The 26671-nt window shown below is 41.1% G+C and overlaps 1 protein-coding gene across 2 annotated transcripts in view; it reads right to left on the reverse strand.

Moving 5' to 3' along the window:
- Positions 1-376: 376 nt before the first annotated feature.
- lekr1 (Leucine-, glutamate- and lysine-rich protein 1) overlaps positions 377-26671 on the reverse strand; it is an 86361-nt gene continuing 60066 nt past the window's right edge. The window contains exons 8-13 of one of the 2 annotated variants that reach the window (XM_005474532.4): positions 25115-25318; positions 18429-18504; positions 14402-14566; positions 10706-10909; positions 4292-4366; positions 377-1923 (exon numbers count right to left, since the gene is read on the reverse strand). In XM_005474532.4, coding sequence (XP_005474589.1) covers positions 1468-1923; positions 4292-4366; positions 10706-10909; positions 14402-14566; positions 18429-18504; positions 25115-25318 — 1180 coding nt within the window. In that variant the 3' untranslated portion in view covers positions 377-1467. The remainder of the gene's footprint in view (positions 1924-4291; positions 4367-10705; positions 10910-14401; positions 14567-18428; positions 18505-25114; positions 25319-26671) is intronic. The other variant, XM_005474533.4, reaches the window with a different exon arrangement.

A 26671-nucleotide genomic window follows, 5' to 3' on the forward strand; every position in this document is an offset into this window, starting at 1 on the left:
TTAACATTCAAGGTCAAGATTCCACTGTGAAGCCTATTTTCTCACTTACACAAGCAGTTATGTATAAAAAAAAACTAATATAGAACAAAAGAAGAAGAAGAAGAAATGTAGCTCACATTTGAAGAAGTATGCCAAGTCTTCCTCTTACACCTGAATGGACAGTACAATATGAACACAATTATACAAGTAAGAACTTTCTGTGACTTAAGGTGAGTGATGGTAGAGTTAGGATATAAATAATCACTCTCTGAAAACTCACACACGGCAAAGTTGCATGCAGTGTAGAAAAAACACACAAGGCCACACACTGAAACACAGGAAGCCAACACTGTGCTTGTTACAAAGCACAAAAAAATGGACTTAAATCACACTAAGAACCAGTATCTTGTTGTTTTTATTAGAAGGAAGTCAATAGAATCACCAAAGCTTACAGCAAGTGGAAGCCTCTGAAGTAAGTGACAACCTACTTGAAAAATGCAATTAATCAGTAGCAAATTTATTACCACAGTGATGACAGTCAACTTGAGGTAAACTTTCCCCGGTTACGTGTTGTGTTGTGCTAAATGTCTTATTAACCCTTTGAAGAACATATGTGCAGGTTTTACTGGCACATAGTCTTTGTTTGTGCTGCATTTGAGAACATCCTCTCCACGCCAACAAAGGTTTTTAGCAGATAAGCCATATGTGTGTGTTCTGGCAAACAGGAAATGTTGGCAGGATATAATAATTTTCCCCCACCTTTTTTAAGTGAATGAAGTGCACGTGTGCATTGTCTCGCAGATGGATTGGAAAAGAGGGACACGGGGTGAGCAAAGGCTTGTGTGCATGTGTGCCAGCAAGCAGGGAAATTAGTTCCATGCCACAAACACACAGACACACACACGCACACACACACACTTCACACATCTCTCCCATCATGCCAATTTATCCCAAATGTAGGGGAAGAGGAAAAGAGAGGAGGAGGAAGGGATGGAAAGACCTTCCACAGAGTGAATGATGTCAATAACACACAAAGCCTCAGGGGAGAAGGCTGGGTAATTGTTGTTGTGTGCGTGTGTGTCGGTGTGTGTGTGTGTGTGTGTGTGTCTGGGGATGCTTACCATACAGTTTCTTTTGTGTTTGCCTGCCTTTTGTTTGTGTCCACGGGTGGCAAGGGACATGCTGTCATGCTCCTTAAAGCTGTGTGTGTGTGTTTGAGTGTGTGTTTGTGTGCGTTGTTTGTGAAATCCTGTGCGTGCCAGTGAGTCTGCGTGAGTCAGGTTGTGAGAAAACAAGTGCATATCTGTTGCTGAGTGTGTGTAGTGAGAGTTTACTAGTGTGCAAACAAGAACTCAGGCGCAGTGCCTTATCTGAGTGTGTGTGTGTGCGCAACTTTTAAAGTAGGCAGTTAGATAATTAGTTTAAAAGAACAATAAGATGCTATAAAAATGTAAAAAACATAATTAAACTACTACTACTACTCTATTTTTAGAGCGTCTCCTTCTTCCCCATCACTAAATTGACCTTACGTTTGACTTCACTCACTGTGCAGCTTGTTTTCAGTCTGGGCAGTGTCACCTCTTTCTGTTTTTCTCCACCTAGCACTCTCCCACTGCTCCAGGACTCCAAATTCCCCCCTCCCGCTTCTTCTCCACCCATGCCCTGGCCTCTGCCTTTGTCTGTGCAGGCAGGCGAAGGCCGGAGTCTGCTTGGGGAGGCCAAAGAGCGAGTGAGTGGTGCCCGGGCTTGACTGTGTTCGTGTACGTTTTTGTTCCCTGGGGGGGTGTGTCTCTCCAAGTGGTCTGGAAGTGAAAGCTTTAAGGTGTCCCGATGAGATGCCTGGGATCGCAGCCCGAGGAGCTCCTGGCGAGCCTGAGACAGCGCAGCAGTTAGCTCTTCCCTCTCCTGACACTCCCGCCTTACTGTGTCCTCGAGTAACGTTACCTGGACACGAACAAAAAATGAATCGTTCAGAGGATCTCATCAACAGCTTTTGTTTTATTTTCAAATAAAGAAGGAACAATTCACCTCTGTTTCAGTTTCTCATGCACACATATTAATATTAACCTATTTTTTATGAGCTAATCAGCTTTGAACCAAGCTTAGCTCAAGTTCAAAGCAGTAGTTCAAAGCTGACTCAGTCATGCAGAGATTTAACAAATGAAATACACACTGTACTTCATTTGTTAAATCTCTGCATGACTGGCAAAAATGGCTAAATATTTACAGTTTAAAGGAGGGGTTGTGACTGTTTGTGACCATAAATGGCAAATATGGATAAAGTGATTAACCAGGGCCCTGTGCAAGTTTTATTTTTCTGTAAAACATGCTTACTGCATTCGCCTCCTCACCAAATATCCCAAAACACAATTTCTGGAGCTCTGGAAGCTGCATTAGGCCTCCAGCTTCTACCTGACTAATGCGCAGACTCTGGAAGGAGTGTTTATTGTGTCAACCCCACGTGCACATTTGCTTTTTTGAGCTATGGCATGTGAACATGAGACAAACCAGTGCAAAAATCACCTTTTCACTACACAGGGTGCACAACGCACCAGGGCCCCAGGAACAGGATGTAAAGGGCTGGGTTTATCTCACAGGCAAACATTTAAAAATTAAATAGGCATTCTTTGAAAGCCCTTCATAGCTTTGTCCTAATTTTACATGCATTTCCCACCAATATGGCACATGGCAATAAAGACTGCTTATTGGCTCATTTAATTACAAGCATGTGCCATTTCAATGGTTTGCATCATTATGGCCATCTGCTGTTTGATAACACACACGTGTTGCTTGCAGCCCAAAAATGGTGAAGTGACAAACCTAAACACCAAAATTTAGCAGATACTAAGAGGCAGATCTTTGTAAGCAGTCTGTGTGGACTCAAAGCAATTAACACCACACAAATCTTACGGCAATCACTCCCACATGCTTTTAACACAACAGCGGGGTGATGTATAGACTGCACAGCTTCCATAATGGATTTATTGCACTCTAATTATGAATTTTAAGGCTACTTGACTTGCATCAAGAAAATAACACTTTAAAGGTTGAGTGAGCCATCCTTCTTTTTCAGATTTTGTTCTACTGGCCATCTGGTCTGTTTATTTCTCCTTGCAATGTGTTTATATTGTGTTGTTTAGCATGTTAGCATGTGCCACATTCACTTTCACTCTTAGATGCAGTGCTTTGTTTGCCCGTTCTACCTTCTCCCCAGGCCTGTGTGTAAGCAGGAATGCCCCTGTCGCAGACTGGCTGCAAGACAGTGCTCTTCTCCCAATATTTACAAAGCCAGGGCAGTGCACAGACAGCTAGCTGACTGTGTGGTATTTGGTAGATGTGCAGTTGCTCAAGAGCATTCATACAAGGAATAATAAAAACAGAGACACACTAATATCCACCTAAAGTCTGATAAATTAAGCCATCGGGAGGTATTGCTTATAAATTTACATTTGTTTGAAAAAAATTGTTAAATCTTTTACTTTTTTTGTTACTTTTATCAGTGTCATGAGGTTCATCAGTTTGGTAACAGCACTAACAAGTCAAACAAATGTGAAAAACCAAAATGAGCCAGTCAACTACATCTCGGAGCTAGGCTAAGCATAAATGTGCTCCTGTGATTGTGTCTGGACTCTTAAATGCTAAAGCTTTCACAGGCGTGTCAGATAAAACCGATGATTTAGGCACTGTGGAGATTCAGAAATTCTTTTATTGCTGCCATATAACCTGCATTACTATAATTGCATTAATAACATGTTTTACAGCATTATTTTATTAGTAATATTCCTTACAGGGTTCAGATTGCATAGAAGGTGTTTGTCATCACATTGAGTAATAGTTATGGTCATTTTATACACATTGCATATTTGTGCTGATTTGGAGTTGATGTTTCATCCAAAAGGGTCTTAAGTTTCACTGGAGAACATAGAAGGTTGACTGCATGCATGCTTACAATACACATAAATTTAGTGACAGGCCTGAGCGAAGGCCCAAGTGTTTTCGGCTTCTTTTTGTAACCTGTTGCCCTTTAGTCTACTTGGTGACTGATGACCAGAGTTAGTGACCAACCGCAGAGAACCTGGGGGCTTGAGGTTTATTGCCTTATTTGTTAGGTGTTATAGAAAAGAGAAGTTATATGTCTGTTAAAGATGTACAAGATGTACCATTGTCTGTAAACAATGACTGTAAACAATGTATTTTTAATCTGTAATTGACGTGGTGGGGGCGTGACCCTCAGTGCTATAAAACCAGCATCCAGTGTATTTTTGTTAGAAGACGTATGCTGATATTTCTTCTCCTGTGCTAATAAACTCACCGTTTGATTGCACGTTTCTGGGGCCTCCGTGGTTTGTTTCTCTGCTCTGCATTTGATCGATTTCGCGACAGCACCCTGAAGATGAATGAATTTGATAATCCAAAATAAAATGAAATATGTTGCGTTCAGATTTGTCCGAGTAAGCATCGGATGTAAATTTTAAGCCTTTAATATTCTCACTAGCCACACTATACATCAAACACTCACAAAGCCATCATTTTTAAAAACATGCCAAAAAACTGCTTTAATGTGAAGTTTGCGTGTGTTTTTAAAGTGTGCGTGTGTGTGTGTGTAAACGCACTTCTTGACTTGAGAATGTGACTGTGAGATTGTCTCTGTGTGTAAATACTGCTCCGGCCCCAGGGTGTACATCCACATCTGCTTCTCAGACAGGCCCATTATGGAGGACATACAGTAAATGCGTTTATACCCGCTTTTCACATTCATATTTTATATATAATTATCTGTGTGCCTGTCTATAATTGTCAGCATATGTACACGTGTTAACAGATGCCTGTGACACACTTTTCCAGCTTCGTGTGCTGTGTCGCACCTCACGCTATTATTGTGAGTGTGTGTGTGTGAAACAGTTTGCACACGTTGGGCTACTTCCTCAGTGTGTGTATGTGAGTCTCCATCCTGTATGTTTATATGCAGGCATGTGTTAGATCATGTAAATGTGCGTGTGTGCGTGTGTGTGATGTCATGCATGCCAGTCTAGCTGCAATCATTAGGGGCTCCCAGTGAGAGAAGGATTACAGGGCTATTAGAAAGAAGTCACACGCGAACTTACAGAGCCCCTGCTTTTAATCTTACACAGTAAACCACATTCCACTGGCAACACACACACACTCAATGCACATAAAATACAGTTTAAGACCCTCATCAGCATATACATACTCTATGTAGTGATGCAGATCTACTGTGGAGTGCATGTTTGCACACGCAACGTTGCATGTGGTGTGTGTTCTCTCTGTTGTGTGACTTCAGTGGTTAGTGGGGGGGTTAAAGGTTAGCCATTTGATCCCCCAGACACAGTGTGACCTTTCCCTCTTGTCCTGGTCAGCTGCAACAAAGCAGACAGACAGGAGGGCGAGGGAGACAAGGAGGGTCCGGGCAGGGACTGAGAGTGATTGAGACAGAGACAGACAACATAAAGGAATAGAGACAGAGTTCGGGGGACGGGCAAGAAAGAAAGAAACAAAGCAAAGCAGCGAGAGGGGAGAGATTCAAGCCGAATGGGAGAACATTATGCAGTTATTGCCGGCTTGATCTCCATACTGCTCCAGCCACAGAGTGACACGCTAAAGAGGCCACAGCATCTGCAATGCTATTGTTTGTATACCACTTTTTTACAGTTACTAAAGGCTCCACATTATACCCCTTTTTAACCAGTTAATGCAAGTACCACATGTCCCCAGAGTGTGTATGTTTCAGCTTAAAATAACACACAGCTCATTATTTCTTCCACGCCTGCACAGTTTTGAGCTCGGTTTCAGCATCTGCAACTTTAAATCAAACTGGAGCTGCAGCTACACCCGCCTCTTTCAGGAAGAGGTCTGTGCAGAGCAACAGAAACAGAAATAGAATAAATAGAATGAATAAAAGCATGTGATGCAATGTAACACTTAATAAAAATAAAAATGTAACTTCTAACAAACTTGTAGACTTTGTGGTTCAGGTAATTATGGACACCACACTAAAATCATTTTGCTTTTCTTCTTCTTCATCTCCTTCTTCTTCAGGCCAGTATGTCCTTAGAAATGAAAAACCGAATCATGGCTGTACTAATGAATTATGAGCATGTATTCTCCCTGTTAATCTGCCAAACTGACCTCCAGAATACACTAGAGAACCACAAGAACCAAAGTTAGTCCCTCTTTGTCTGATTTTTCTGCTGTTGATGCATATGTTTGTGGCTTTTGCTTCTTTGTCTGCTGACCCTGCAGATAAAGAAGACTTTTTTTTGCTGAACCTCAATAAACTGCTTTAATAAGAAAGCTGAATCGACAATTGACAGGCTTAGTTCATCAGATTCTGGACCTGACGTGACTGCTGGTGAGAGGTCAAGGAACATGCCAACGAAATGGCATAATGACATAAGTTCATAATCAAAACCCAGCGACCATTTTTTATAGAGGAAAGGGCGGTGAAAGCTCGCATTTGAATAAGAAAGATGATCTAGAGGGGTTATACTGACTGATCTTCTCTAACTATAGTCACAGCACAGTCAGATATGATGACAAAGAACAGAAAGACGGGGTGGTGGTGGTGATGGGGGGAGAAGCCGCTGTGCTGAAGGTCCATGAATGACATTAAAAGAGCATGTCAGCTGTGAAATTGGCATCAGGACACCTTGAACTGGCTTAACCTATTTGGACAGGCGCTCCGAACGGGAGGCCGCTGATGAGACGGTGGGTGGACAGAAAAGGGGGAGGGTCGTTAGAGGGCTGACAGATTGTAGCGATACAAAGCTCTGCTGCATGAATGAGACATTCATGCAGAGGAAACCAAGGTGATTAAGCAGTGATGAGAAGAAGATGACTTGACTTTAACGACCTTTGTAGATTAGGGATGGATGGGTCTCGTCTGATGAGTCTTCTGTGAGTCTTGCTTTTACTTTGTGTGTATTTTTTAAGTTGTTTCTGTTAAAAGAAATGTTCAGTTTGAACTTCAAAGATTTTTAACAGCCTGTGATGCTTTTATGTGGCTGTGTACAGTAAACAGTTCAAATAAAAATGCAACATAAATGATCCTAAAACACTTTTTCTTCATAATTTATTATTTCACTGTTGCTTAAACTATTGCAGCTCATATAGTGGGATGTCTTTACAATGTGTTTCAACTGAAGATTAAACGTTTAAAGCTGGACTTACCTTGGACAGAGACTTTTTAAAATAATTTTGGTTTTGTACATTACAATGAATTTTAAATGAAACAACTCAGATGCAGTTGGAGTGGCAGACTTTCAGCTTTAATTCAGTGGGTTGAACAAAAGGATTGCATAAAACTTTGAGAAACTAAAGCATTTTTTAATACAATACCTTTATTTCAGGGGAAGTAAATTAATTGGACAAATTAAATAAGTGAAAATGAAATATTTATTTCTAATACTTGGTTGAAAACCCATTGCCGGCAATGACAGCCTGAAGTCTTGAACTCATGGACATCACCAGATGCCGGGTTTCCTCCTTTTTAATGCTCTGCCAGGCCTTTAGTGCAACTGCTTTCAGTTGCTGTTTGTTTGTGGGTCTGTCTGTCCAAAGTTTAGTCTTCAACAAGGGAAATGCATGCTCAGTTGGGTTAAGATCAGGTGACTGACTTGGCCATACAAGAATACAACCTCTTTGCTTTAATAAACTCCTGGGTTACTTTGGTTGTATATTTTGGGTCATTGTCCATCTGTATTATGAAACACTGTCCAATCTGACTTGAGCAGACAGTATGCCTCTGAACACCTCCGAATTCATTCAGCTGCTTCTGTCCTGTGTCACATCATCAATAAACACTAGTGTCCCAGTGTCACTGGCAGCCATGCATGCTCAAGTCATCACACTGCCTCCGTGGTTTTACAGATGATGTGGTACACTTTGGACCATAAGCTGTTCCACGCCTTCTCCATACTTTTTTCTTACCATCATTCTGATAGAGGTTGAAAGTTCAAAGACCGATCTAGCCTTTCTAGTCTTGAGGCTCATGGATGGCTTGCACATTGCAGTGAATCCTCTATATTAACTTTCATTCAGTCTTCTCTTCATAGTAAACTTGGATATCGATACGCCTACCTCCTGGAGAGTGTTGTTCACCTGGCTGGCTGTTATAAAGGGGTTTCTCGTCACCATGGAAATGATTGATGATCAGCCATCACTGTTGTCTTCTGCGGATGTCCAGGTCTTTTTTGCATTGCTGAGTTCACCAGTGCGTTCTTTCTTTCTCAGGATGTACCAAATTGTAGGTTTTGCCACTCCTGATATTGTAGCAATTTCTCAGATTGTTTTTTTTCTGTTTTTGCAGCTTAAGGATAGCTTTCAGCTCCTTTGACTGCATGTTGTCTGTTCAAAGCAAAATCTTCCAGATGAAAGCACAACACCAGGTCTTTTATCTGCTTAACTGATAGTGATACAATGAAGGAATTGCCCACACCTGCCTATGAAATAGCCTTTGAATCAATTACCTTCTGGTCCCTTTAAAAAGAGGGCGACACATGTTAAGGAGCTGAAACTCCTAAACCCTTGATCTAATTTAAATGTGGATACGGTCAAAGGAAAGCTGGGAGTCCACAAATTATGTCCATGTCCAATATATAACTATAATTGGAATATATTTCACTAAACTATGTTCAGTTAGGTTCAAATATATATGGACCTAAATGTAAATACTAACTGTGGCTCTAATTACTTCTAGTAATGTGAAAGGACAGAAAATTCCCCGTTTCTGGTTCTTTTTTTGGTTGTTCCATTTTAATTTGGAGAATTGTATTCGTCTGTTGGTTTACTTCTGCCCTTTGCTCGATATTTCTGCTTTTTACATGCTGCCTGTGTTCAATTAGCCATCAGTCTCTTCAGTATATACACAAACCACTGTTCACTTTACAGTTGCCAGAACTTGTACTTTACACAGCATAGCTTTCCAGGCATTTCCCAGATTGTATTCCCTTTTTCGTTTTCTTTTTTTAACTTTCAAAGGCTTCCCTGTGTTCCTGCTTGGCTTCTTCATCGCTTACTTTTACACCGTTTTTTTGGACTCTCTTTTCCTCCCCCTTTGACTGTCTCTGTGTGTATGACCTTTGTCTGAAATAAAACTTTAGGGTTTTGGATTTTAACTCTGGCCGGCTGGCCACGAATGATTTAGAAGTTCTTATATACCTGGTACACACTTTAATTACAGGCTTCTGAAACTACATTTCCAAAAAGCATATTGCCAAAGCAATATTAAAAAAAGCACTCTGAGAGCACAAACTTTAACCAAGGCAGCTAAATCTCTGGGCAGCATTTACTTTTAAGGGAAGAATAACATTATGGATTCATTTTATTTTCTTTGTTCTTTTCAAACTTACTTTAAGAAGTTTGTTGTGGATTAAAAATCAGATAAGGGCCGCATGATAGATGTTTACTTTGATTACACATACGTCATGTAGGAGTAGGTAATGGATAATAAACATTGATTTGTAAACAACTAGAGATGAATAACATGAGCTTGTTATATAATATTACACTGCAGTATATTTCTGGAGTGTAAAATTGAGGTCAGAGGTCAGCTATAATGTGATCTTTAGAATACCCATGTAACAGTGTCATTTCCTAAATGTTGCCAATACAAAAGAAGGCAGCAGATTTTTAAAAGTAAGAAAGTTTGACCTTATTTGATCTTGAAGAAGAGGTCAGAGGTCAAGAAACATAATTTTAAAAATCTCTATATGGCTTTATTATCACTTTGACCATCAGATTGATCTATGAACCTTGGAGGTCAGATATCAAATATTTTAAATCTGTATACATTACTATCTATGACAATACAGGCCACACTGTAAGAATCAATGTTATTGAGGCAGTGTGGCTTTTTGTCAGTTTTGACCAGTAAATCATGAAGTTGACCTTGAAGACCTTGGTGGATTCAAGCCAAATTTTAGTGGACTGTTAACAGGACCCCACCCCCACAAAGTTTCATCAGAATTCATTCAAAACTCTCAGCTATGGTGTTTACAGACAGAAAGAATAACACACGCATACAAAAGCTACCAAAAACATATAAAAAATAAAGTCGCAGAATAAACAAGCACACACACACATGCTGCTCCTCTCAAGAATGGCCCCCATGTGTCAACACACACACACACATACACACAGAATGTTTGGCAAAGTCAAGCTCATCACTACAGGAAGCGCTCCTTCCTGTCCCGTCTTTGTTCTTGTTCATAAAGTTTGCTCCCGCGCTATCTTTCATTCACTCCCTCAAACACATGCACACACAGTGGCCTTCTTTTATTCATTCCTCCATTTGAACTTTTTATATGCACGCCCCATCCTGCTTCCTCTTTGCGCTGCTTCCATCTCTTTATGTGCTGCTTCGCAATTTAATTCGACTCCATTTTGAAGCGTACTGGCACAAAAATCCATCACTGCGCGCTCTGCTGCCAAAGCAAATATGAACTCTGTCTGTCTCTCGCGTCTCTCGCTCTCTCTTCATCTTAAACTTTCTCACTCACTGCCTCTGGCTGTGATCAAGCGAATGTAAATATGCGCTTAATTGATGTGATCCGGCCCTGTGTGAATAGGGATTGCACACGAACATGTGAAGCTAAGGCAAATGTCTTTGTTCGCAAATGCACACTTTTTGTTTTACATTCACCCGAAGACCAAACAACTGAGAAACCTTCCACGGCTCCATCCATGGTGAGACAAACCATGCACACACCTCTTCTTGTAGTTCAGCATTCTTCTCAGTCATCAGCTTTATCGCTGCTTTAGCCTGGACCAGATTCGCCATCGCCTGTCGGTGTATCTCCTCCTCTTTTCTCCTCCTCTCCTCACATTGGGTTCTCCTCTCGTCCTCCCTGCTCCTCCTCTCTTGCTGCAGTACCTCTTGCAGTTCCCGCAGTTTCATTTCACTCTTTTCCAACTGCAAAAGAAGACATGTTTTAATCCATGAATAAAAAACAGTTACTTATAGTAAACAAAAGACTGTTTAAGCAGGACAGGAGGGTTTTGAGATGTGGCTCTGTTTAAATGATGCTGTCTGGCATTTTGTGGATTTCAAACGCACTCATTAAAATGTCTTTCAGGGATTACGGGGAAATCGAGGTGACATAAAAATGCAAAAGCTTCAAGGGTTTCTGCTTCATATACTGGGGACAACATGTTTTCTTTGACCTCGTCTAGACTTTGTTCCGGAAGTGGGCAGGAAGGGAATTAGCAGTGACAGACACAGTAGGAGCTGAAGGGCTTGAGGGGGGAATTTAGCATTTTACTACACTGGGCATATTCACTGCTTGTCAAATTTGTGATCTTGACGCTGGTTTGTGTTTTGCTTTCTCTTTTATTGTTGTCTCCTACCATCAGCAGTTTAAATGTGGGTGGATATATATTTTTGGGTGTGGGAAGCCTGCTAACCCGCACGTCATGATCTACTGTTATCACATATCCAACATCTGGATTTAAAATCTGGCACAGAAAATCAACAGAATCTTTCCTTTCCAACATTAATAGTAAGATGTCAAGCTTTATATGGAAAAATTGGGTTTTTTAAGTTAATTAAGAGGTGGATTTACACTTCTTCAGTGTGCCCTATACATTCTGTAATACAGTTTAACATTGTACACTGTCTTCTTGGTCTAAAAACAACTTATCAACAATTCAGACAAACCTGGTTCCTACTTGTGATTGACTCACAGGAGCTGCAGCCCACACTGTTGGATATGTTTTGACTATGTCCAATGCTACATAGACGTTGGAATTGCATTTTTGTTACTTTTTCTAAAATATGTGGACAAGCAGTACATCCATCTCCATAAATTTCACTGTTCGGCGTGGTACAGATGGTATTAATAGAGGGCCACCAGGAAGGAACAAAAAGGGTGACGTAACACAACAGGTGAGTGTTCTGCAGTCCATCGCCTATAACAACCATCACAAAAGTAAATCAACGTCAGAAAGAAGAAAACAGCATGAACTGAAGAGAGCTATTCAATGAAGACGTCCTACAAACTATTAAGGAACTGATACAGTCCCAATACAGAAATGGTTTAAGCATCTTTATTTTTACTCCTTCTTGTTATGCAAGCCTCATAAACAGCTAGAGGAACTTCTATAAGTTCCCAAATTTAGTGGTTAATTTGCTTCTTTTCAGCCCACACTAGAAAAAAGTTACCACTATTTTGAAACATTAGTTTAGTCACATTGTTACTATAACTTGACTAGATTAAGAATTAATTACTAATTAATGTCAAATGTCTGCAAATATTTTCTTGAAATTTCTGCAGTCAATTAAGGTCACGTCAAAAAGAAAGTACACCATCTTTCAGTTCTAACCCTATTGGGTCCTTAAAATGAGGTAAATTTAAATACAACCTCAGACAACAACACAACAATACATGATCTATTACACCACATCGGTATTTATTTACAAAAATAAGACAAAATTCAGAAGCACTGTGTGAAAAACGAAGTATACCCTTAATTCTTTTCATATGATTTACAGCCTGAGTCACACAGGCCTAGAGACCTTGGTAAACAAAAACCATATTCCCAGATTGTTTGTAAGTGTTTGCCAGCAGTTGCTGTGAAATCAATTGCAAAAGCCTCATCCACAAAGGCCTAGAGATCAGTCAGTGACAAGCTGATGAGTGGTTGTTGGACATTCCTGGCAGTCACTAGGTAAAATTGGTTGCAAAGAGGTAAATACCACTGCACTGAAAACATTCTTGCAATTACCAGCAGCTTACTGCACTCGCCCAAAGTTTGCGCGGGAGAGTGTCTGTTAATACTCGCCAACTACTGACCAAGTGGTCATTCACTTTCAAAGTAAAAGTTGTGCCTTAAATCTGCAAACAACAATTTTCAAACGGCACACCTTTTACTTTAAAGGCAAAGTTTCTCTGTTTCTGGTTTCTGTCACACTTCTTCAAGTTTAACTACTGCTAGGGTAAGTAGTTGGCATGTGTTTGCAGACAAGTCAGCGGATAATCTGCTAGTGACCAAAGCAGCTGCAAGGACGTTTTCACCACGTCAAAGTCAGCAACTTCCAACAACCACTTGCTGACTGGTTAGGTAATACACATTATTTCTCAGTGAATGGAGAGCCCCAGGGCTCACCAACCGGTTTGTAGGCTTGAGTGACTGGGACCTAAGAGGGAAAGTAACAGCCAGGTGCCAATAATCAAATGCACTTGAACAAATGAAGAAGCATGGCCTGTTTGGAAGTATTGCCAGGAGAAAGCCTTTTCTCTCTAAAAAGAGCATGGCACCACCGCTTACTTTTACAAAGTTCATCCAAAAAAATCTCAAGACTTGAATGTCAACAATGTCCTTTGGACAGATGAGACCAAAGTGGAGATGTTTGGCCATAATGCACAGCACCTCGTTTGGAGAAAAACAAACACAGAGCGAACATATCAGCAGAAACACCTCATATCAACTATCAAGAAGAGTAGTGGAGACGTGATGACTTGTGCTTAGTTTGCAACCACAGGAACTGGTCCCCAGTCTTAGTCAATCACAAACTCCTCTGTATACCAAAGTATTCTAGAGTCAAATGTGAGGCCGTCTGTCTGAGCTAAAGTTTGGCTGAAACTGGGTCATAAACAGGACAATGATCCCATGGACAGCAGCAACTCTACAACAGGATGACTGAAAAAGAAAATAATCAAGGTGTTGCAATGGCCCAGTCAAAGTTCAGGCCTCAGCCTGACTGAAATGCTGTGGCGGGACCTTAAGAGAACCGTGCATAAACAAATGCCAGCAAACCTCAATGAACTGAAAAGAAGACTGGGCCAAAATTCCTCCACAATGACGTGAGAGACTGATGAAGTCATACAGATCACTTCAAGTTATTATTGCTAAAATTTGTTCTACAAGCTACCAAGTCCTGTGAAAACTTGAATTTGAAGCATAGTGAGTACTAAATTCCCTACTTTGAAAAGAGTTACTACTCACAAAGAACTCAGGAAGAACTTTACCCAGAAACTGAAAGTTTTACAAAAAGCTGGTGCAAGCAGATCCTGGTCTTACATTTCTAGAGGCCACAAAGTCGCAGTGAGAAAACAAACGAAGACAGACACACAGGGAAGTAAAATGGCCAAAAGAGAAAGGAAAAAGTTGACAGATGGCAAATTACAAAAGAGAACACAAGAACGATGGATGTACTCGGCGAAGCACATGCTCTGTCCTCTTATCTGCAACTTCAGAATAATCTGTCTGCTTGCCATCTGTTCAGATTTCTTTCTCATAATACAGTGAATGAAAGATGAGATATAAAGGGGGACAAAATTGAAAAGGACAACCACAAAAGCTTGATATTGTGAACAAAGGCTTTAAGAACTGCATGCATTTTGCTCCTATTTATGTAATGGAATTTGATGTGTACAACACTCATGTTCACCTAACACCTATGCACCTTCTGCTGAAGCTGGGACCTGTCTCGCTGACACTGTAGAAGCAGGAACTGGCTCTTCTCCCTGTCCACTGTCAGCTCTAGGTCCATCTCCCTGCGAAGCTTCTCCATCTGCTCCCTCAGGTGCAATGAACTCTGGGATCTTTGCTCTTCTAGGGCAGCAGACAGCTACAGAATTAAAGGCAAACACACAAAAAAAACAACATTTACACAAGACCAGCTTACATATGTTTATTCTTGCATACAATAATGACAACAGCACTGCACTTGCACAACAGCAAAGCTAATTAAAACAGAAAGAGACTTTGTCATTGAGACAAAGAACATCCTCAGGCCGGTCTCTGATTCAGACCAAGTGTGGCGTTCTTCATCATATAAACAGGAAGGAGGAACGTCACGCAAGGCTTTGTCAGCTTTGTTAGTGCAAAAAAAAAAAAAAGAAAAAGAAAGAAAAAGCTCGAGACAGAAAGAAAATAATAAAAGTGGTGTTATCAAACAGCTGGGTAAAAAATATTTATACAACATCAAGATGTCTGGCCAGCTAACCCCACACAAAGTTGTGTTTAATTCCTCTGTGGTTTCCCTTGATTCTCATTTGCCTCTTTACTACTAAATTTCTAATATCTTATAAAACACTTTGACAAACGCTGTATTGTTCCATGCTGTGTTGCAGTTCAGTGGTGATGCAAGCTCAAAACAGAAACAATGTCCTAACTCCTTTCACACTATGTGAGAGGAACGCTTTGTTAGAGTGTGTTACAATGATAGCAGTGTGACTGGCCTTGTCACAATGCTGTTGCAGTCCAAAAAAGAACTGTTGGGACATAAAATACCAGCTTTGAGAGCGGGGGCCAAAGTTGCATGCGACATATTTTTAGCCCGGCTTGGCCAAGGCCACCTTGTTTTCTTTCCACCAGCAAAGAGATCAGACAAAGTGTGCACCAGCGCCAGGGACTGGGACCATTGTGATTTTGTATGTGTTTATCTGGTGCATGTGTCTGTGTGCATTTTTGCCTTCAAGTGCAAGAAAAATAGTGGCTGTGGGTGTCAGAGAGAAAAAAAAAGGGCAGATTGGCGTGTGAAAATGTGTGTATTTGACCTTGTGCGTGCATGCATATTATGGTTTTGGTTTGTTGAACTGTATGAGAGACTAAGATTGCGTGTGTTGGATGAAATGAGAAAACACCACTTCCTCTTTGCTAGCTGAATGTACGTGTGAAGAGCATGGATGGTTTGTATGTGTATATCCTTTTGTGAGCGAGTGTATGTGTGTGTGTGTGTGTATGTACACAGCTGTCGTTTGTATTTAAAAAGCGCACCAGAGTGGCCGCTTCCTTTTCATGGGTATAAATTCATGCAAAATCAGGAAGCCCAGAATGAACAATAACCCATATGGATGTGTGTGTGTGTGTTTGTAAGTATTTTAGTCCAAATAAAGTATGTGTCAATGTCTTCACATCTATGTGTATTTGTGGTGTGTGTGTTCCAGTGTTATATTTGTGCCCGGCACTTGTTGAGGCTTAGGAGTACAATGCTTAGGACAGCCTAGATACAGCTGGTGGTTTGTACACCACAGTAGATTAAAGTCAAATTATATGACTGAAGAGGAGGCTTTTAGCTTTAATTCTAGGGGTTTGGGAATTAGCATTAAGACTTTATTAATTTATCAAGACATTTTTATACACAGGCTCCCATGTTCAAGGGTTCAAAATTAACTGTGTCCTGATGTCAGGACTGTATTGCAGCCACCTCGAGTAACTTAAAAGCCACGCTGTGATGGGTTAAGATCAGAACCCATTTCCTTATGTTGAGAAACTCTTGGGTTGTTTTTGCAGTATGCTTTGAGTCATCATATTACTTGTACTGTGAAGCACTGTCTGTCAGTTTTGCAGCATTTGGCTGAATCTGAGTGGAGAGTATGGCCCTGTATACTTCAGAAATTACCCTGCTTCTTTTATTAGCACTTGCATTATCAATAACCACTAGTGACCCAGTTCCAATGGCAGGCGCACATGACTAACATGACTCCATCATGTTTGACAGATGATACGATGTTTTTCTTCTTCTCCATTCTTTGTTGTTCGACTTCATCTTGGTTTCATCGGTACAAAGAATGTTTTCCAGAGCTGTGCAGGCTCTTTCAGATGTTTTCTAGTAAAGTCTAATCTGGCCCTCTTGCTCTTAAGTCTAACCAGTGGTTTGAACCTTGCTGTAAACTCGCTGTATTTTCATGCACAGGGTGTCTCTTGATTGTAGACGGTGGCAATGACACTACTACCTCTTTTAAGTGTGTTCTTGATTTGGTTCGCAGCTGTTTTTCTTAATAACGGAAATAATTCTGTCATCATGCACTTTAGTCACGTGGTCTTTCTGACCTTCTTGATGTTGCTGAGCTGCTCAGTGCATTAATTCATTTTAAGAATGAGCCAGATTGTTGATTTAGTCCCTTCTAAAGCTTTTCCTCTCTCTGACAGGGTTTATTGTGTTTTTCAGCTGAAAAGCTATAAAAAAATGTAGCACTTTGAGTCAAGTATAGATATTATACCTGCTTTATTTTTCATAAAATAACCAGGGAACAGGCCTCACCTTGCCTTGAAACTGCTTGCCAGTCAATTGCCAATTGTCTATCTTGAGTGGTTTTCTGAATAAACACCTTTTTAACATGCTCTGTAATGACTGAACAAGGCTCTCCAAAGGCAACCTCCAACTTTACAAGCTTTCTGGTTTCACCGCAGGCCTTTGCTGTAAGATCGGTTAATCAATACATAACAACAACGCTGATTTCTTCCTGCCGAGCCTACGTGAAAACTATTTTTGTCAAGTAATTTTCTGCTGTTAGTCAGCCTAGCGAAAACAGATTGTCCGTGCACTCTCCGTTCAGCTCCTTAACAGATGTGCCTCTGACAGACAGACAGATGGCTCTAACGACAGAAATGGCTGACAGGAGGGCGGAGTCTTTATGGACTGAACAGAGAGAACACTTCAGCAGCATTATAAATCGCTTTTAATATAACTTTAGAGTAAGGCAACCTGTTTAGTCAGTTCTGTGATATTGTTTCTCTCTGATTGCTGCAGGCAGATTTCTTCAAGACTAAGATTTCTGTGATGCGATTTCTGGGGTTAAATGTGTTTTAAGGGTGTAGAAGACCTGAGGTAGTGATGGAGATGTGTATACGTCAAGTCAAACATGCTTCTTTGAATTCTTGTCCACAAATATTTTGCTTGTGATGGCTCTCGAGCAAAGTTGCAGCGCAGTTAACTGTGGATCCGTTTTTTCTCATATAAACATTAATCAGCATAAGCAAAAAAGAAAGAAACGAGACAGAAAGCAGCTTAATTTCCTCCTTTTTTCTAGTGAAATGCCCTCTTTGTTGTGACACACAGCTAAACCTCAGTGACTTTTGCCGCCAGACAGGCACACAGTGCACTGTTTGACTAATAAAAGGCACATTGGTTTTGCGTGCGTGCGTGTTTGTGTGTTCAATTTATCTGGTGTTAAACAGACTGGTGGTCCTGGTGTCTCGTAATGTTGTCCACATTGTGTGAGTCAGGATTCTCCCCATTAGACTCCTCTGAACTGTGACAACAGCTTGGACGCTCTCCTAAACGTCTGTTTACTTCAGCACTCGGGAACTAAATGTCTGACATCGGTAAACTGATGCACTCATTTCATCATACAAAATTAAAACAATGCATTGTACAAATTACACCGCTAGTCATCCGCTGCTGACAATGCGTCTAGGATGGTGTTTATTTTACGGGACTGGTATTAATCTTTCTTCCACATAATTCAGCTGCACCGTGTTCATGTCAATGCTTGACCGTGTCAAAATGATCTTAAGATGCCAGGCTGCTCAGGGCGCTGTGCAGTGCAAGCATTTGAAAGGAGACAAATGGAAAATAAATGGTGGAATAAGTAAAAATCTGCTTAAAAAACCCCCCAAAAACTGGCTTTGTGCATACCTGCTGAATTCTTTATTGCTGTGTATCAGTATTTAAAGGATTATTGTTCATACTGATAAAGACTTACCTTTGTGGCCAGGTGCTGAGTGAAGCCTTCCTTCATCATATTCAGGGCTCTGCCATGAGATTCTAGCATAGCATCCCTGCAAACACGCACAGTTCACTCATTAAAAATATCCTGCCTTGCAATAAAAATGATCAACTGCACATGTGATACAATTTTTCTCCCTTTTATGTAAATATGGCAACATTAAACAAGGATCCACTGTGGGGGAGACAAACATATCATCTGAAGCCTTAGGACAAGATAACTCCCTTCCTTACTCGATACAGCAGAAATAGCAGCCATCTGTTTGTAAAACCAGACTGTAGTGATAAAAATTTGACCAACTGTCTGAGACCAAATAATGCACTCACAGTCCCTGGCTGCTTTTGACTTTAACAAAGACTCCCCCTGCCCACTGTGTAAATGAAAAAACAAAATACACACATAAACCATCTACAGCCCACATACCACAGACATGCTACAGACATAAAAGCTCAAAAACTGTCTGTGTGAAGTCTAAGAAAGAATGAAAGAAAGAAAGGAAGTGTGGGAGATAAAGCGGAGACAGCTAGAAAGGGTAAACCTCATTGATTTGTTGATCTTGTGTCCAAATATTATATGTCACTTCAGCAGCTGGTTTGCCTGATAAGATGTGAAGGAGCATAAATTCAAGGCCACGGTGAGACAAGCTGAGCTCGCCTCTTTCTTTTTTTTTCCTTCTTTTTTTGCAAATGTTTATACGGAGTAATTTGTAGAAAAGGCTCTCTGAGAGAACCCGGAGCAACATTACGGCTTAGAAACTAATACCAAACAAAAAGCAGTGATCCTGTAGACAAATATGAATATTGAATTGTCATGAACTGGCTGTGTGCAGGCAGGTGAGGACCCGTATGCAAAACTCACAGGAGCGGGATGTGAACTCAAAAACACAGCTTTGTTGCTGGGAAAAAAGGCAAAACGGTACAAAACTAAACTGGGAAAATCCTAAACTAATCACACGGGGAGGCACACAAGGAAACACAGCCAAGAGGGAGGACGCGACAAAGGACTGAGAGAGACGTGGACATAAGTACACAGAAAGATAACGAGGGACGTGGGAGCACACAAGGAACGCAGCTGACACCAATAATCATAACTAGACAGGGCAGGACCAAACACAACATGACCTACACTGACGGGAGACTATCAAAGTAAAACAGGAAGTACACTGAGATACAGGCTGGAGGGGGAGAGAGAACACGGAGGAGCAGGAGGGAGAGCACAGACATGACAGGCTGGGGACACATGGAATAAAACACAAGGGGAAATGAGGCACAAGAACTCACAGATACACAGAGGGAGACATGAGGGGGAATCTAAAAACCATACTGACCAGAATAACCTAGGAACCATAGGATACAAGAGAACTCAAAAATAACACAGAATGATCAAAAATGCATGAAAATTCAAAACACTGGTCAAAATGGCATAAAACATAAATCATATCAATAACATCAAGCATGCTGTCGCACATTCACACACACTCAAACACACACACGCACACAAAGTGGCATGAGAACTCATACATGCGTAACAAAGATTAACAAAGTGTCTCATGCATGTAAGCGGCATCAGCGGGCAAAGAAAAGTCCTGTACGATGGCTGTGTGTAGAAGCACGCACACAGATGACTCTGTGCATATCTGATTGTGGAGTAGACGAACTACAGTATAATAATAAAGAGCAACAGCTATATTCCATCTCTTCCTGTTCGGGCCAGACACAATATTATTCACTCCACTGGGTCTGGCTAATCGCATCAGCCTACTCACCACACACACACACACACAATGAAGCATAAAAATAGATGCAGACTCTTGGGTGTGTGTGTGTAGGGGATTTCATTCTGCTGTGAAGGGCCATCGGAGTGTAATCGCCAAACAGCACAACTGAATTCTGTATATCAATAAATCATGTTCAGTTCCTTCTAATGATTTCTCCTTATTGAACTGAACTGCGTAAAGCCACAAATGTTAAGCATAAGATATATGATATTTGTAATCCACATACAACACCCTCGTTCCTAAAACGAACCCAGAGCTCAACAGCCTCTTGGTTTGGGTCAATAATTACATAAATGTAATCATATAAATCTTCGATCAATAGTTGTGCCTGTTTGAGTGTGAAGAACAAGAAAGCCTTTGTTGTCGAAGCAATGGTGAGAGCTCATTACAGTCAGGTCCATTATTTGTTGGACAAAACAGAGTTTTGCCTCTGTACACCGCCACAGTGGATATTAAATCAAACAATAAGGAGTGTGACTGAAGTGTGGTTTACAAAAATGCTCAGAGTGTTTAGGAATTACAGTCATCTTTTATACACAGTGCCCCACTGTCGAAGGGTCAAAAGTAACTGGACATCTGACACAGTTTCATGGCCTTGGTATTTCATGACGAATGATGCAGATAAAATATCTTTAGATAATTCAAAGTGTTGAATTAGTATTTTAGAGCATTTCACCGAGACCCAAAGAGATGTCAGTGCAAGTGAGGGAGGCTATCATTAGGCTGAAAAAACAAAATAAACCTGTCAGACAGGAAAAAACAACAATCAGGTTCATTTTTTAGAAAGAATGAATTCTCTGAGCAGCTCAGCATCACCAAAAGGCCTAAAAAGACCAGAAGACTAAAGTGGATGATGACAAAATTATTTCCATGACTAAGAAAAACAACTTCACAACTTCTAGCAAAGTCAATACGATGCACAAGGAGGCAGGAATGTCACTGTCAGAGTTTACAGGAAAGAGAAATTTACAAGGTGCAAACCACTGATTACACTCAATAACAAAAAGGTCAGATTAGACTTTACCAAACATCTAAAAGAGTCTGAACCAGGTCACCAGTGTTTATTGATGATATGAGTGCTGATAGAAAGAGCAGAAGGAAGTGTGAAGGTTCAGCCAAATGCTGCAAAAAGTGACTGGGCAGCACTTGGCAGTATAAATGAATAATGACTCAAATCATGCTGCAAAAGCAACCCAAGAGTTTCTCAAGGCAAAGGCAGGCCAATGGCCGAGTCAGTCACCTGATCTCCCCTGAATAGCAGCTTTTCAGTTATTAAATGCAAAACTGAATTAAGAGAGCAGCCACTGAAGGTTACTGCAGTAAAAGTCTAGAAGAGCATCTCAAGGTAGGAAACACAGCATTTGGTGATGAAAATTGGTCCTAGACTTCAATTATTTTTAAGCCTCTGCATGAAAAATGAAAGGACTGTGCATAAAAATGCTAAAGGTCAGCATTCAGTCACATCTTAATTGAACAGAGAGAAAAACTGTGTGTTTGTCCAATAAATTAGGAACCCAACTGCAGATTAAGTTATATTTTAGCAAACGATCCATCAGTTGGTGGTTTCAGCGTCGCTGCAGCGCTCTGGGCAGTGGTGACAAGGCAGTCATATTTCAAACAGCTTAAATACTGTTAATCTAATCAAAGCATATTCCTGGTATCAGTTTAAATGTTCGCTGACTGATAACTGACTGAGAAGCAAGGATTGGTTTAGAGAAGTATGTTTCATTGCATACTCTGTATATTGAGAACAGGACTTTTTTTTTGCCTGTTCTGAGTATGTGTGTTTTCTAAACCACAGCGCCTGCAGATGTTTTTCAGTTCAGCTGGTAAGGAAGAAGAAGAACCATCCAAGTGAGGATCTGACAGTTTCATGAAGCTGAAGACTTAATATGTAAGAAACTGCTGATGCATACAATATTTGTGTATGTCTTTATGTGAGTGTTTTCAGCAGCGTGTGCATGTGTTTCACTGTCAGATATAATTCCCCTCTGATTATCAAATAAGTAGACCCCCGCAGCTATGCAGTGTATCAGACCTTTTAAATTTGCAGTGAGTGTGTGTGTGTGTGTGTATGTGTGTGTATATGTGTGTGTGTGTTGGCATGTGTGACCCCCTGGGATGCGTGAGCGTGCAAGTTCAGCCCTCAGAAGGAGGTCTGGGGGGATTACAGGGAGGAATGATGGGAAAATCCGGGAACACTCTCTCATTCACTCACACGCCAGGCTGCTTTTAAGGACAGGCAAATGTGTTTATGTGCAGAGAGTGTGTGTGTGTGTGTGTGTGTGTGTGTGTGTGTGTGTGTGTGTGTGTGTGTGTGTGTTTGTGTGTGTGTGTGTGTGTGTGTGTGCATGTGTGTGTGAGCGGCTGTGTGCAGTGGGTGCTGCCTCATCAAAAGGCACACTCTATTTGCCTACTTCTGCTGATAAAATCTGTGTGCACACACACAGACAAAGAAATTAAATTGTCCGCACATCACAAAGGCAATTTTCACTTTTTTTTCCTTTTTTTTGCACGTTTGTGAATAAACAAAGCGGATCAACAGCTAACACAAATCTTTGCTGACATAATGCATCCTCAGGGACACCACTCTCCACCTGGAAAGATGATGAAGATTTCAAAGGCGAGAATCTTCCCACACTCACACACACTTTCAAAGCTTTCAAGCTTTCAAAGCACAAATGGGCTGCCTTGTAAAGAAAAATTTGACATAAATTTACAGCAATAGCAATTTATGAACTGTTAATAAAAAAAAAGGAGGGAGAGCCATAATAAAAGTCAAGAACCAGACAAGGATGATATAATACTTTCCACCCAAGAAAACAGTCAGAAGATCAAGAGTACACCAAGAGACGAGCTTAAAAGAAAAAAAAAAAAACGACAGCGAGAGAGAAGGGTAAACACAGATGAAGGCGATATCTTAGATGTGTGGTTGAAATAAATCTCCTCTATTCTTTTATTAGCCTATATAAGAAAAGCCAGAGGCGTTAAAACCGCTTCTCTGTGGGGCTAGAAAGAGTTTGCTCTCGAGTTCATATTTGTCACGAAAACTCTGCAGCTTGAAACCACTTGAAACAAGCCCTCACCCATTTATGGATGAGGAAGCACACGGATACTCCTGACCTCTCTTGACTTTTAAATCTTTCACTCTGAACCCGCTTTCTGCCACTTTTTCTTTCCTCCTTCTCCCTCCACTTTTCCTCTCCGCTCCGTCTCTCTGTTTTAAACTTTGTGTCAGTTAGACTGAATCAAGGGCACGCTGTCAAGTTTCGTGTGTGTGTGTGAGTGTATGAGTGAGTGTGTAGATTGTGTGCGGCCCCTGTGACCCATGCTGTGTGCATGCGAAAGCCAGACAGTGTGTGAAGTAACCACCGAAACCACAGTCACGGTCTCCATCCCTCCTCCCTGAAACACTCCTAGCCTCCTACCTCCCTCTCTCTTTCGCTCTCCTTTCCTACTTTCTATCCTCACTTTCTCCATAATTTGTTCTCTTTTTTCCTGCCTCCTTCTGCTCTCTTCACCGTCCCTCTGCACTGACCTTCTTGTCCATCCCTGCAATTTCACCACCCCCTCAATCTTACTCTGGCCTGGGGAAAATTTTGCCTGCCGGCTGCTAAGATTGCCCTTTCACTGTCACTTCACAACTGCTTTTCATCGGCAGCTATTTAAAGAGCTGCCGTTCTGAGTTAACATAGAGATAATGGGGGTGAATTATCCTTGCTGCTGCGACTGAGTAGTAGCAGTAATTTGGCTGTCTTTATTACACAGCTGCCAGTTTTACTTTCAATCTAGTTTTTAGTCCTTTTTCACATATGCTCACTAAATGGCTTTGCATATACCATAAAGCATAAATAAAGTACCTATAGTTCCTCTATTGTACTAATACATGTAGTGTAGACAGCTCTGAGCGATCAGTAAGAATAGAAAAGTGTTATATATTAAAGATGATTTGAATCCTTACAAGCAGACAAAGGATTATTACACAGTAAACTAGTAAACTAGCAAGGACAGCCTGTGGCTCAGGTGGTACAGCAGGCTATCTACCAATCAGATGGTCAATCTCTCCTTGGCCCGGATGGTGAACCTCGAGTTACCTTCGAGGCATTGATTTGAAGGTTAGATCAAATAAATGAGTTGGATAGATGGATACATGTGTGTTTGGGTGAATGATACTTGCTCTAAAGAGGACGCTGAGCACAGAACTACGACGAGTGTTTCTGCTCAAATCAGGCAATAAAAGTGCTGGAAGGGGATAATGCGCAGCACATACTGTAGAGAGGAATGTGTGCCTGTGGGTGTGCGTCAACAGGGGATAAAGCTGGACCCAGGTAGCGCTCTAAGTGGAAGCACAGAAGGGGTGGTGATAAGACAGATGCTGCAGATGTGTAGCAAAAGTCTGTAATGGGAAAAGGGTGAGAAAGACCAGAGAACAGCGTGTCCTTTCATGGGTCGCTCTAGGTCGGTGGAGGTGGTTAAGTTGTCTGCAGCAAGAAAAAAATAAAGGGCTTTTGTTTCACGACATTTCACCAGCAGCCACAGAGAGGGTGATATCATTTTCACCTTGTGAATCTGTGTCTGTGTGAGTCATGAAACTTTATAGGTGTGAAGATGAAAAATGCTACAGTATACCACCCGAGCTATGGGGCCCCATGACTCCTTCCCACGGCACACCCCTGTCCCACATTTGTCTTAATTTTTTGTGTATCTGTCACTCCTAAAATTGGTTGCTTTTTCTCCACACTGTGTCTCTGTTACAAACTCTGATAAGATTGAATTACTGCTGTTTGTTTCATTGGCAGCACTTTTATAGATCAAATTTGCACCAATGCTGCAAAATGATGAACTACAGAATAGAATAGAATAGAACAGAAGTCACAGTCATAACCTTTCTTTCTTCAGCTCTCTTGTTTCCTGCTCTGTATTCTCCAGAGCTCTCCTTAGTTGTGTCACTTCCTCTGCAGCTGCAAAGTACTTCCGGTTCATCTGCTCCTCTCTCTGACTGCAAGACAACAGCTGCTTCTGCATGGCATCACATCTCTGTTGGCATGACAACCACCTCTCATGTTTCTCCTCCAGCTCCACTTGTAACCTATGAAAAAGACACATAAGATGAGCACGCACACATGGCAAGGTTTGCTTTTCAAGTCTGTACTGACAGGTCAACTGGTCTGTGTAAGCACCAAGGACAGTCTGTTAGATAAGAGAGAAGCCGTTTGTATAAAAGGCCCCAAAGTTCATAGAATAGTTTTATTGGTGTTTATAAGTTTATATAAGTTCATTTAATATTCACTCTTCTGTCAGTTTGGGCCAGCCCACCTTCTAGTGACATCATCCGGTTAGTAAGGTGGGCAGTTTAATGTTGGATGAGCAGTGTTGGTCTGGAGGTGGTGCAGTGATTCCTGGGGAATGTTATGTGTGCGTAAATGACAAGTGAGTATTGACCGGTGTTGTATTTTGCCTTTGTTTGTGTCAGTACTGTAGTATGTTTACCATTTAGGAGCTAATGTAGTCCATAGTTGGAGCGGTAGGCCACGCATGCAACGCGTGAGTTCACCCTCATTTCATATGCTAATTTATGTTGTTAGCTTACCCCGGTTTAGCTTTGTTGACGCATGTACGGTCGCTCGTATGTCCATAACGTCATTCCTGTGTTATCAGACCTTCTCTGTATGTTGTATGTGATGCTTGTGATTGTTTACTTTGAAGTAGCGGAGTTTGTAGTGTACAATTAGGTACGAGGATTAATAAAATAGCGATCGTAGATTGACCGGAAGGATCGCGTTCCCGCTTGCCCTTCACAATAAGAGCATTACGGCTGATTATAATGGGGAAGCTTTTATTTTGTACAACTACCGGAAGTAGTTCCTATGTCCCCATGGTAACTTAACCTCGCACTAATGCTGTTTAGTTGCATAGTGTAAGCAGTTTGAAGTGTACTGTATTGTCTTATCTCTATATATGTGATTATGTCAACTATGTTGTATCATGTTTATATTTGAGTGTTTTACTTGTCTATTCTCTTTATTTATCATTATTTCCCTTGTTTATTTCCTTTGTAGAAAACCACACACACACACCTATGTACACCTGCTGTGTTTACAGCCCCAGAAATTGAGTGGTGACAATAAAGTGCCTCAAACAGAACCTCAAGCTCCCTTCTTCTTTCCTACTCTGGGACAATTTGGCCTTAAGTGGTGTTCTGGCCGACACACCGGGGTGACCGTAGTGCTCAAAGTCTGAATCAGTGCCACAGCCGTGCCTATCTTTGATATCTCCACTACACCGTTCATTCTCCAACCTTATCAGACTTCCAAAAGTCAGGAATCCAACAGGTGAGAAAAAACTGGGACGTTTAAAGTTCATTGGGCCTCATTTACTAACAGTGTGTATACACAAATCTATGATTTATCAATATTTTTGGCCATGAATTTGTTCGTACTTT

The sequence above is a fragment of the Oreochromis niloticus genome, linkage group LG14 (assembly GCF_001858045.2).
Source record: "Oreochromis niloticus isolate F11D_XX linkage group LG14, O_niloticus_UMD_NMBU, whole genome shotgun sequence".
Classification (NCBI taxonomy): domain Eukaryota; kingdom Metazoa; phylum Chordata; class Actinopteri; order Cichliformes; family Cichlidae; genus Oreochromis; species Oreochromis niloticus.